Source organism: Protomyctophum parallelum (assembly GCF_964188405.1).
Source record: "Protomyctophum parallelum genome assembly, chromosome: 2".
Lineage (NCBI taxonomy): Eukaryota > Metazoa > Chordata > Actinopteri > Myctophiformes > Myctophidae > Protomyctophum > Protomyctophum parallelum.
Genome location: NC_139699.1, coordinates 56,627,855 through 56,641,276, shown reverse-complemented (window position 1 = coordinate 56,641,276; position 13,422 = coordinate 56,627,855). Strand labels below are relative to the sequence as shown.

At 42.3% G+C, this 13,422-nt stretch overlaps 1 protein-coding gene across 10 annotated transcripts in view; it reads right to left on the bottom strand.

Annotated features, from left to right (window-relative positions):
- The window catches only part of shf (Src homology 2 domain containing F), a 169,030-nt gene that overhangs the window by 35,064 nt on the left and 120,544 nt on the right, over window positions 1-13,422 (bottom strand). For 2 of the 10 annotated variants that reach the window (XM_083760175.1, XM_083760182.1), the window contains exons 3-5: window positions 12,369-12,507; window positions 11,884-11,978; window positions 9,634-9,732 (exon numbers count right to left, since the gene is read on the bottom strand). In XM_083760175.1, the coding sequence (XP_083616301.1) occupies window positions 9,634-9,732; window positions 11,884-11,978; window positions 12,369-12,507 (333 nt within the window). The remainder of the gene's footprint in view (window positions 1-9,633; window positions 9,733-11,883; window positions 11,979-12,368; window positions 12,508-13,422) is intronic. The other 8 variants (XM_083760177.1, XM_083760183.1, XM_083760180.1 and 5 more) reach the window with 6 other exon arrangements.

Here is a 13,422-nt window from a genome sequence, read left to right as displayed (position 1 = left end):
CTAAGGTTGCCTACCCCTGCTTTACAGCAATCTCAGAGCAGCATTCTGTTACAATGCATTACAGTAGTAGTAATACTAGACTTTCATTTCAATGTGTTGCTATTTGAAGCTCAGCCCATTGTGAATATACACTGATTGAGCTTGTACAACAATGTTGAAACCTTCTGAAACAACATCTCTTCTGGCAGTCTCGGTCTCAGTATCTTTTCCGATGGGGGGGGGGGTCCACGGCCAAATGCAAACTGTCGCTGTCGGGTAGAAACCTCCATATTATAACCTTTTTGTATTTATTTTTGAGCCCCTCCTATGTCCAGCTTTTAGTGTGTGTGTGTAAACACAAACTTTGTCCCAACATAAGCATTACATGTCATTGACAATGGATTATGTAAACACAAACATTGCGTAAACACAAACATTGAAGACGAAGGTGAGGATGCAAATTCTGAATGAGATGACGTACGACGATAATTTTTATATATCCTACTTGATCATATTCCTGCATCACACAAAAGCATCAACAGTAGCAGCAGACCTATACAAGTTTGTCGATCTGCTACTTTTGCTATTTTCGAATTAGAAGCCTCACAAGTAAAGGTTTTGGACATATCTTTTCCACTCGACAGCAACGATACGTTGGGAGTCCATGCCATGAAAACGCTTCAGAGCCACTATGCTAAAAAGACAATTTCTCTCCCTGATTTTCCTCCTATTTCGATCTCCTTCCCTTTGTTCTCTGTGTCTCCCGCTGCACCGTTACGATCACGATCAATCATCATTAGCACCCTGTCATCTGGAGAGAGGCTGTCGAGAGGCCATCACCACACACTCGTGTCCGAACGGATTTACCAAACATGAGCATGCTGTCAATTCTGCCGTTTAACCTCCTCAGCCTATATCGCATATACAACAGACAACGCATCCTGTTTACATGCTGTGTAGATCTACACAGTGGTTCTCAAAATGGGGTCCAGGGACCCTCAGGGGTCCGTGAGGGGGTTCCTAGGGGTCAGCAGCAAAATTAGTTAGTTAGTAATCAGTGTTTCTCAACCTATGTACCGCGGCACTTTACTGTGCCGTTTGATCTGTCCAGGTGTGCCGCGAGATTTTGACCGAAAGTAACACTAGCCCTCCCCCGAAAGCAATAGCTAGGCGTCCTATTGTTGCGTCGTTGTTGTTGTCACACGTCTAATTGGACGTGCGATAACAACATGACGACGGAACAATAGACTCTAACGACCATCGGCCATAGAAATGTTAATCGCCTGGCAACTTTACTGTATAAATGGGGCACAGACATGGCATTCACATTGTACAGCTACTACAAGATGGAACCAGCAACAAAAAAGAGATGCATCCAGAAGACGCTGCATTTCGCTCCCTCCAGAAAGACACCACCAGAACCCGACAGCACAGACAGCGCCGCCGTGTCACCTGCATCTGATGACGGCACAGCAAGCGGTCCCTCGCCGCCGCAACGTACCCGATTCCGCTGTGTATAGTTTGTGGATTCAAGCTTGCAAACAGCGGCATGGTTCAGAGTAAACTGAAGCGTCACCTTGATACCAATGATGATGAACTCGCTACAAAAGGACAAACACTTTTTCGTGAGTTTGAAAGAAATAAGGAGAAAGACACAACGAAGCAGGCAAGTCTCTTGATACGCAGTACCACTAAGACTTCTTAGTGGTAAGAAAACAAGCTCAAGGTTCACACTAAGACAGAACTTGTCAAACATATTTACTTTTCTTTTTATCAATTATTTTTGTACCAAAGTGCTCAAGTTTAAGACCATTGTATTGTGGCAAAAGATTTTTGTTCTTGTTTTTACAACTCCTTTTTTTATTTAGAAGTATTACTTTGCATTGACAAATTGAACATGTGTGTGTGCTATATTTTGTATGAGTTTTCAAAAATAAATTGGTGAAACTGAGGCACTGTCTCTGTCCCTTTCTTTCTCTTTAAAGTAATTTGACGAGTGCTGTCATGTGTGTTTTTAAAAGTATATTGGGTTCATATATATATGAATCCAATATACTTTAAAAAAAAAAGTTTATTGGGTTCATATATATATGAACATATATATATGAATATATGAATATATATATGAACTAATATATATATTTACTATATACACCGGTATATATACAGTATATACACACACCGTATATCTAGGTGTGCCCCGAGATTTTTAGGCTATGAAAAGTGTGCGCTGGGACAAAAAAGGTTGAGAAACACTGAGTTAGTTAGTATAGCACCTATAAATAGCGCGGCCAATGGCTATGTCTGTGGCCTGTGACTCTACCTGAATTAAAATTGGGGATTTCACAGTACATATTATCGTTCCAGTAGCCTATAGTTTAGTTCAGTGATTCTCAACCCTTTTAAATTGAAGGACCCCATGTGTGATTTGCTTTAGGCCACACCTCCCATTTCAGTTGCCAGATTATGGAACTCACTCCCAGCCCACATCAAAGATGCCCTCACCTTCGCCACGTTTAAAACCACACTCAAAACCCACCATTTCAGAGTAATTCTAATTCTAATCGCCCTTTTCTACAGTATCTTTTACTTCTTACATTTTTGTCTTTTGTGTTCTCTTCGTTTTTAAACGTTTTAAATATTTTGTTTCTGTAAAGTGACTTTTTTGTCTGGAACCCTGTTCTACACTGCAAAATCGGCGGTGCTAATTTAACTCTGAGAGGAGTCAAATTGGACCCTTACGAGTCCAACTGGATCCATTTTTACCAACCTGATATTGAGAACCTGTGCCACACAGAACCATGCCGGGACTTGATTAGGACTCTTGCTGAAATGTGATAGTGTTCAGTCCTTGAGTAGTGTGCCATTCTGCCCTGGCAGCTCACTCCTGGCATAATGTCACCTGGCGTGTCTCATGCCAACTGACTGGAATGGTGCATAACGTCGCTGTCGGGCAGAAACCATGCATCTCCACGGTTCTACTTTTTATGCGTTTTATTTTTTATTTTTTAGTAATGACCTAAAAAGTTGCCGATCCACAAGCCCACAACGTGTCGCAAAGCGAGATGTTGTGAGCATACAGACCAGCTATTTTCAAAATCCTTTTGAAAGTATTTAAGTCTGTCAGTGGGTAGTATGAATATTGAACCGATTGAAACGTACTAACAAGAGCTTTTGACTACCAGTAAGACACCTAAGGGCAGGATGCGTACACGCTTTGGCATGGGGGGGGTCAGATCAACATGGAATGAATTCTGTACTGGCCATAAAAGGAGCAATGTAGTGGGTGCAGATTTAAGATGCATTTCCCAGAGGAAATACAGTATACCTTGATTTTGTGGATGTAACTTTGCTGCACCTGAACTATTTATGTCCTGCAATGCAATGCAATTTCCTCTGTGTGGACATAAATTGCTAAAATGTGTGTGTGTGTGTGTGTGTGTGTGTGTGTGTGTGTCTATCTATGTGCTGTCCCATCCCATCCCATCCCATATTGTCAGGAACCAGAATGTTCTCTGTATGTGGGGCCCTAGTGGCTTTTTTCCCCCCATCGACTGAAATATAACGGATTTGGACATACAAGGTTTCCCGCCAACAACAACGATAAAGAATGAGTGTAATGTGACAAGGTACAATGAGTGAAAAATACAATGTCTATGTGTTGTAATGGAGTAATAGAACTACTCAAATACTCGCTACGGTGGAATTTCAGTCCATCAACGAGTCAGGCGACATGAGAAAGCTATCTGCTCTCGCCGCCATCCTTTTGTTTCCTTCAGCGGGGGCCGGCTCTATTTTTTTTACAAACTGCAGGTATTTGTTTACCTCGCCTGAAGGCTTTTCATTACACCCTGCACGTTGTTCCTCCAATCGCTGTAAACACTACTGCATCATAAATCAGCAGACGCCATTTAATTTGGCTCTGCTTAATTTGGTTGGCTAATTGCATGCATATTCAAAAGCCGGTGTTTATGCACCGCATTACTGCTCGGAAAACAAGACGAAAAAAAACACCAGGCCTTTTTCTTGAAGATGTGTTCCTTCTGTCGACGCTCGGATGATTACTGACATTACTGCGTTACCTAAAACACTTGAGAGAAGCATCGTCATAATGCCGCTTCATAACCCTGCCCATCTGGATTCATACTCTCATATAGCATCTGTGTTAGGGCCGGGCAATTGACAGAAAATCCAAACCTTTACATTTAGAACCAATAACCAATGACTCATGTACTGTACGTTAATGGAATAACGAGAAATTATTTTAAACGTTTTTTTCTTACACGTCAATGAATCAACATGAAGCGATTCTAGAATGTTTTATAATTGACTAGATCGATTGGTCTGATTATCCACTTGTAGTAAACATTCGTTCTACAATGGTGGCGTACTAAAATAGTGAAGATAGACGATCTACAAGCTTGTAGATCGTTCATTAATCGCAATCGAGGCAAGTTTGAAATAATTGCGATATTGATCGGAAGTCACATCTGTTTGTGTCATGGTAAACTGAAAAAGAGACAGGCCGAGAGAGTGAGTGATGGAGAATAAATCTGTGCCTGCATGTCGGCTCTTGAGATATCAGAGCACAGAAGATGGCCGGCCGGTAGGGGTGCAGACAGAGGCCATTTCCAGGGGGCTGCTATCAGGGGCATGGAAGGGGTGGGTGGGGGATGGAAGGGGTGGGTGGGGGCACAGAGAGCAGGGCTTTCTGTCTGGGTGAAGATAAGAGCCAGTGGCTGTGCTCAGTGAAAGGCAGGAGGGTACTCTGGACCCTTTCCAGGTCTGGAAAGGTTATATGAGTGATGGCTGCAGCAGGGGACACTAGTAGTTGAGTACCTTTACTCAAGTAATTTTTTTATTTACTTATTTTTAATATTTAACTTTATACTTATATTCCACTGCAAATATTGTATGCTTTACGGCACGCCACTACAGTTATTTCAGTCACACGTTATACTTAGCCACTTAAGCCCTATTCTATACTTTGGCCATTTAAAAAATAATTTGACACATTTTGAATTAGTACTTTGGTACTGTAAGTATATTTTGATGCTAATACTTTTACTCAAGTCCAAAATGTATTGCATATTACTATCCTTCTACTTCATATGTTGGTAAATAAAATGCATTACAATAGTGCATTATACATTCACACACACATTCACAAACCTACGGCGGAGGAAACCGTGCAAGGCACCAACCTGCTCATTGAGGAGCAGTTAGGGGTTCAGTGTCTTGCTCAAAGACACTTCGACAGTAACAGTAACTGGGAGCCCAAAAAAAAAAAAAAAAAAGGGGAATCTTCCAATTTCCCAAGCCGGCCGCTCTACCTCCTGAGCCACTGCCCCCCCCCCCGTACTGTAGTATTGCTACTTTTACTAAAAGAAAAAAAAAGTGTCAGTGTAACATGGACACACAGGCTTAGACCGAGCGCCGCCACGGGAGAACATCCGCGACAGCCCCCCCACACTGGAGTCCACGTTAAAAACCAACACACCAAATTAAACATTACAGTACTGTGACTGATTCAATTATTTACGTTATAGAGCGGAAGTCCTGATACTTGGATTTCGGGGTCATGAAACCATAAAGCGCTGCCTGGCTCTCACCAGGAACCTGTCTCTGGCTGTGTCTCCTGTTATCTGTTATCTCCCTGTGTTAAGAGCCCTATAGTGTCCCGCTGGCCACCAGCCAAATGTGACTGGAGTTAGCAGCCAGCAGTGCTGCATGGAAGAACTACTCGCATTTCTGTTCTTTTTTTCACGCAAGTAAAAGTAGCAATATTAATATCATGAAAATACAAGTCTGTATTAAAAGTTTCACTTGAGTACAATTGCACATGTATTGGCATCACTACCAAAAGTAGTCATCGTCAAAACATAACGGATCTACAACCTCACAACATGTTGTATCGTGACACGTTGTGAGTTTGTAGATCTGCTATTTTTGAATAGCCATAAAATAGGGCTACATTGGCTAATGCATTTTTGTAATAATATAATAATCTAAAAAAAGAAAAAAAGGATAAAAAGCGGTCAAAAACTTATAGCGGTTGTTTTTGTTATCTGTGCTTAAATTATTATTTTTGTATCCTACTGTTTATATCATATGTCTGTATGTTTGTTTTTGTATGTCTGTACTAAATTATTAATGTTATTTTTTATATTGTTTTAACGACGACGATAACTGGGGGAGGGATGGGGTGAGGGAGAAAAAAAAATTGGTATGTTCAAACTGTACTAAATTGTTGAAACCTATTACCAATAAACATATATTAAAAAAAAAAAAAAAAAACTTATAGCGGAGTGAAAAGTACAATGTTTGCCTGTGTGGAGTACCGCAATAGAAATGTAAAGCAAAACTGTACTTTCCACCGCTGGCAGTCAGTAGCTCGAGGTCCAAACGGATAAACCCATTCTGACCGGGCACCCATTTTGGTGTCGGCATCATGTTATGCTTTAGCTATTGAAAAATAGCAGATCTACAAGCTCATATCGCGCCACCGAGTGGCGCGATACGAGCTTGTAGGTCTGCTATTTTTGAAAAATCGAAGAGCGACTGACATTTTTAGAATCTGATCTCAGGTCAGAATGGCTTAATCAGACCAGTGTGTGTCCAGTGGAAACCTCGTATGAATCTGATCTCAGGTCAGAATGGGTTAAGTAATGGCAGCTCTGTCGGACATCCTGGGCGAGTGCCGGCTCACATTTCAGACAGCCTGAGCCTGACCAGGCCTGGATGATATGTGTTGTTTTACAAAAAAAACACTCTCATACATTATATACTGTATATCGTCTCTGTCGTTGTGTAAACCCAAAACTGACAGCTTGTAGATCTGCTACTTTTGATGCTTTGGTGTGTCATTGTAGTATGATCAAGTAGATGGTTAATATATGGGCCTTTTAAACCCTAATTAAACCCTAATTAAATACCATACATGCTCCTATGTTTTCTTTCAAAAAAAGGGAAGTGAGTGACTTCATTTTGACGTCATGCACGCGCGCACGGTCGCACACACGCATGGTCGCACGCACGCACGCATGCACGCACAGATAAACACCCACACAGACACAGGCATACACACAACACAGAAGCCCTGTTCTAATTCTAATGCATCTTCCTCACTCCTCACCTCCTGTGTCATCCATCACATATTCTACGCTTGAGTAGAAGGGGTGGGGGTGTGTGTGTGGGGGGGGGGGGGGGGGGGGATGAGTGATTAACCAAACCACAAGTAACACAGCCTCCCAACACCCTAACAAGGCAGGGAATTTACATTTCATTGCATACCTGTCAAGAGATAGTCCGACGGTGAATAATAACATCACCAAAATGGTGTGAGGAGGCGACCAGCAGGCCTCTCTATGCCCTGTGTGTACTGGTGGAAGAAGTACTCTAGTATGTTTCACTGAAGTGGAAGTAACAACACCACAATGTCAAAATACTGCTAGAAGTAAAAGGCCTCAATTCAAATTGTACTTGAGTAAAAGTACAACAAATATTGTATATCAAAATATACCTATACCAAAGTAAGTATAAAGGTTTTAAAATAGTACCTTATAACTAAAGGTTTCAAATAATAGTAATAGATATTAAGTATAGTAGTAGAAATTGTAAATCGTAATAGTAAATAGTATAACAAGGTAAAAGTGCACTACTTGACTACAACACCTGGCAGTGGTTCAGGGGTAGAGTGGCCGGTATGGGAACCGTGAGGTTACCAGTTCCCCCAGAGTTACAGTTAGTGTCCAACTGTCTTTGAGCAAGACGCCTAATAAGAACCCCTAATTGCTCCCGATGTGCAGGGTGGTGCCTTGCATGGCTTCCTCCGCCATCGGTGTATGCATGGGTTAATGTAACGGACAATCTATGTAAAGCACCTTGGATGAAAGCGCTATATGAATGCACCATTTACCATTTTACATGTACTTTCCCCCACTACGGGTAGGCCCCTATAAACTCAGACAGGGATGGGCTACCACTGCGGTTATTACTTTTCTCACATTCCCTTATCAATGATGATGACAAATTGCCCTTTATGTGGATGACATTGCCATATAATTCCACGGAGATATGGAGACCTCCATTTTATTTATTTATTTCAAACACCATCTCCAACTCGCGGGGATGTTCATCGTTCCTCATTAGCGGCTAAGACTTTGTTTGCAGACAGTTTAATTCCACGTTTAAGTGCCAGAGCACAAACACTGCAATCCCGACGTGTCAACAATGTCATTATTCATCCGTGTGCAAATAGTGTCTTGAAATGTAAATTGTTTGAAATGCCACAGCGGCCTATAACAATATATTACAGAGTCGGGGAGAAACAAGGCATACTTGGATGGGTGGTCAAAAAATGAGCTCCGTGGAAAGACGGCAACACGCTGCCGCCGTCAGAGAGACCAGCGGTATATCGTTGCTGTCGGAGGGAGAAACCTCAATATCTTCATACTTTTAACTTTTTGTGTGTTTTTTTTTCCTTCGTAAAATGAATGCCCTACGGCAGTGGTTTTCAACCAGTGGTCCAGGGACTCTTGAGAGTGTAAAATGATGAAGATACTGTGACATGTTTTGTTACATTAATTAGATAATATTACTCATGCTATATTATCATTGAAATCTTAGTTTTGCCAATTATTTGGGGGACCAATATCCTCACGGCCCATCAGTGCCAGCTGTGGAGGTTATGAATCGCTGCTGTAGCAAATTTAAGAAAGAAGACTTCTTCTCATTCTCTTCCTCCCTCGTCCAAACAGAGAGAGAGAGAGAGAGAGAGATGATTACAGAACTGAAAAGAAACCGAGTCGATGCGGAGCAATAAATCAAAGTAGTTTACTGAAGTGCACCCTTTCTTCTCCAAAGCACGACTCTGCTTGCTTCTATATCTCTCCACTTTCAGCCAACGCTTTGTCGAACCGATGCAAATTAAATTAATCATCATCACGGAGAGAATGGATATGAGAGAGAGAGAGAGAGAGAGAGCGGGCGGGCGGGGGTGTTGGTAAATAGCACCCTAAATAAACTCCTGTGAGTGCTGCTCGACAGGGAAATAATGAGAGCACAGAAGCCTAGCTGTGATTAAGTATGCAGCATCCCGCTTTTAACTAATCACTGAAAGCGAGAAAAAAAAGAAAACACTCTTCTTACTCCCATTAAGATGTGAGTGCTCACTCAGACAGATTAAGAAACACGTGGAAAAGACCAGAGAACAGATAAATGGAGAGAGACATTATTATGTAAAACACTGCCATACTGTACATTAGAGCCTGACTCAGGATTTGAACCGTGCCTGACCCCCCCAAAAGTGTTCTGTCCAAGTCAGGACACTGTCTGCGTATTTATCTGCATAATGAGTTTTTACTCAAACTCCTTGCAGACGAACACCACAAGGCAATAGGTTAGTTTAATGTGTTTAGTCCTACAATGATTAAACACAGAAGTGATAATTTCTTTTTCAAAAGGAAATAATTTGGGGATTACGGCAACCGGGCCAGGCCAAAACATGAGTCAACTGGACCTAGTCAAGTCCTGTCAGGTTCTAACATATAGACCGACCCGCCCCATTGCCCACATAATATTCACATGGTGGCCATTTTGCAAAAGAGCCACCGTGTGAATGGCAGTACTGTAAGTCCCCTGCTCCACCGGTACCTGTGAGGGATTTAGAAGTGCAGTCCTTTCCTCCGTGGGGCACTGATCCACTGCCCGTTACAGAGCCCTCGTAGCTAATGCAGTCATAACAAAGCAGAGCTGTTCAAGGGTGAAAAAAAAAACAACAATATAAAAAGAGAAAAGGGCAAGGGGGAAATAAATATCTTCTGGAGGCTATCTGAAGGATCTTTTGGGGGATTTTATAGATTGGCGTTTCAAATCACTGAGAAGCGTGCTTCGTTTGATAAGTATCCGTATAGGGTGCATGGATGCATTCGCTTTTTTCTCTCCTATGGAACAGCGCTGTTGTGTTATGGCTACAGGTTAGCCAAGCTGAAGCTTTGTGAAAGGCAGCGGACATGTATGCACACTCACACACACACACACCAACACACCCACACGCTTGTATTACTATACTTGAAATAAAAATGTAATGACAGCGATCTTAGGATTGAACATTTTACTCTTTTTTTACGTGTGCTGATAGCTGAAGAGGTGACACCTGAAGAGGTGACCACCAAAAGTGTTGTGTGAGCGGTTTGACCACCGTGGCGTGACGTCATATTGTAGTTTCCGGTGGTCACCTCTTCACCGAAAACTGGACTATGAATAGGCCTTTAGACATCAGCGCACTAAATCAGCCATAACTCCAACGCTAACCCCTGAACGCCCAATCCTGGATCTTTCCTAATTGTAAGTTTAACTCTCCAAATATGTATTTCTTTAACGATAATTTATCCTGTCCAGGACAAAATGGTCATCACGATGTCTATTTCTCTGATTCTGCAAATAGTATCAGGGACATTTTGATCCCCACAAGTAGTAATACAAGCACAGTAGCACACATACACACAGAGTACCTGCATAATAGACAAATCCACAGAGAGGTGCCCTGCAGGTCAGCTGATTGCAATCAACGCTGCGGTGTCACATTAAGCGCAGCTTGACGCCGCAGCATTGATTGCCTACAGCTGGCCTACAAGTGGATTCGCTGATACAGTACCAAACACTCCATCTTGACATGCACCCAAAGTATGCACCCGACCATGCCCCACCCCACCCCAGACCAGTGCACAGTAAGTGTCCAGCCTAAACAGGAAGAAAACACCAGCACAGCCACCTGCAAATCAACTTTCTGTTGAGTTCTCACAAAGGAGGGGAAAGGAGAGAAAAGGAACAGAGCCGTGTGTGATGACAGTGAAATCCCCAAGCCCATAATTGCGTTTGTTATCGTTGGAATAAAACAGGCGCTGCTCGGGTTAGTTGGAGAGGAAAGAAAGCAATCGAAGGGTTAAATTAAAGCCAGCTGTGTTAAAGGCCTACTCCGTAATAACTTAATCAGTGGTTCTCAAAGTGGGGTCTGCGGACCCCCAGGGGTCCTTGGGAGGTTCCAAGGTGTCCAAGGTGTCATAATTTAGCATCAAAATTGTTAATTAATTAATTTATTTCCAGTATTAAAAAAAGGAACAAACACCCGCACACTGTCTTCAAATGCAGTGAACCAACTTTTAATAGGGAAACAGCAACCTTTCGGCCTATGCGGCCTTCATCAGGCTATCTTTATTGATGATTGATAAAAAATAGCCTGATGAAGGCCGCCTTCCCTATTAAAAGTTGGTTCACTGTGTGTGTGAACCAACTTGTGTTTGTTCCTTTTTCATTGTCGGCCACGGTACCCTCTCCTACGCACCTGTCGCCTGTAGGTGTGCAAAAGCCTTGCTTTTTATTTCCAGTATTAAAAAATACTGATCTACAGGCATCTACACTATTCTTTAAGAAGTTGGTATAGTTTGGAACATGTTTAACAAAACTCTTGTCTTTGGGGTCCCTGCCATGAACATTCTGACGTGAATAAACATGAAATACATGCATTTATGTGCATTTTGAGGCTGTTACTAGTTTACAATTATGATGATTCCCAACATTTTGGGTAAACAATCAAATTGCGGTGTAATGGGTTCAGAGTAAAACAACATTTTGAATGATGGGGAGAAATGTTCCCCAAGGCTCATTTTACATCAACAAGTCAAACTTGTTTGTACAAGGGGGGAGAAAAAAAGGTCCACTTAATCTACACCAGTGGTTCTCAAAGTGGGGCCCAGGGACCCTCAGGGTTCCTTGAGGGGGTTTCAAATGGTCCCTCACAAGTCTGTATAACTCTAAGAGTGTATAAACAGTCCCATTTGTACACTGTCAGAGTTATGGGGGTCTGAGAACCACTGGTACCTGCGAGTGTGTACGAGTGTGTACCTGCGAAGGCCTTGGAGATCCTCTCCTTCTTCCACTCCCAGGGCTGGTCGTACTCCTCTGGGGGCCGCTCGTCATCCTGAGGCAGTCTGCTCTCCCTGGGGACAACACCAGCTTATTAGAGTGATCCAAATAGCCAAACAAATAACCTACACTGAAATTGAAAAAGTGATTTTTTTTTAAAACAAAGTAATAAATAAGTACTAAGGTCCCTGCACAGTGCACACTGCTGCGTTTTGGGGATTTTTAGCAGCGTATTTCTGCAGTCTTTCTGAAAAGATGTGCAAGAACCTTATGTACCGTGCATAGATGACTTTCAAGCTAAGTCTTTGTCAGAAATCTTCACATTTGTCTGACCTTGTTGAAGCTCGCCCCTCACAAATCCATCTTACAATAAATAAAACTAAAACTTAAACAGTCTAACACTAATACAAATTAACTAAACAAAAAAAAAAGCCTAATTAACAAAATGCTGAAACTCTACTAACAACCTGGGACAGGAGTTGGAGCGCTCGGAGTCCAGGTCCCCACCGCCGTTCTCGGTGGGCTCGTACGGGGTGTCGTACAGGGGCAGCTGCTTGACCGACGAGCTGTCCTTCGACCCCCCTCGACTCCCAGAGCGGATCTCTGCAACACAGAGGACAAGAACGCCGGGGTCAATACACACACACACACACACACACAAACATAGTGCCAATAGCTACAGTAGCTGCTAACAGTAGTCATTAGATAGATACATGAACATAGTGTCAATAGCTACAGTAGCTGCTAACAGTAGTCATTACGTAGATAGATACATGAACATAGCGTCAATAGCTACAGTAGAGTCATTAGTTAAGACCACTTTTAATTAGATGTCCCTGTTTGGGGACATTCTAGGTGAACAGTTCCACAAACACCTCCAAAATATTTCCCCCAAAATGCATACAAAATAAATAAATAAAATACAATAAAAAGCCAATATAGCAGATCTCCAAGCGGTGAAAAGATGTCATTGGCTCACTAGCTTGTCTCTCGTCTGAAATGGCCAATACTTGAGAAGCAGCAGCCCACATTGTATTATCTCCATCAGCCCACTTTGCTGTTAATAGTCCTCTACTTTTTATGTCCAGGTTTATGTTAGGTCTATCACCTCCACAGTGGAGATCTGATCTAATCACCCCATAGTAGGGTAGCTTGCTGCCAGTGCCTTGGTGTGCTTTAGCCAGCATCCTCCTTAAAATAACACTTTCTTTATTTGTGAGTATAGTGTAGGCTATAAGCTATCATACATTTTTACTCAAGGCTCCAGAGTCCAGAACATGGAGGGATGTTGTTCAGTAAAAGTGGTGGCATTAAGGCTTGTTTGTTTTGTTTGTGTGTCCCTCGGCGGAGAGGGCGGCAGAGTTTCTGCTATCTGCGCGCTGGTTGTGGTGAGCCGGTTATTACTTATGAATTATTATGAATAATTTTCTCTCCAGTCCTTTCCGCTCTTCTATTAATTAAATGATGATGATCAATTACATCCCCCCACTAATGCTCCCTGAATAATAGGTATGCCGT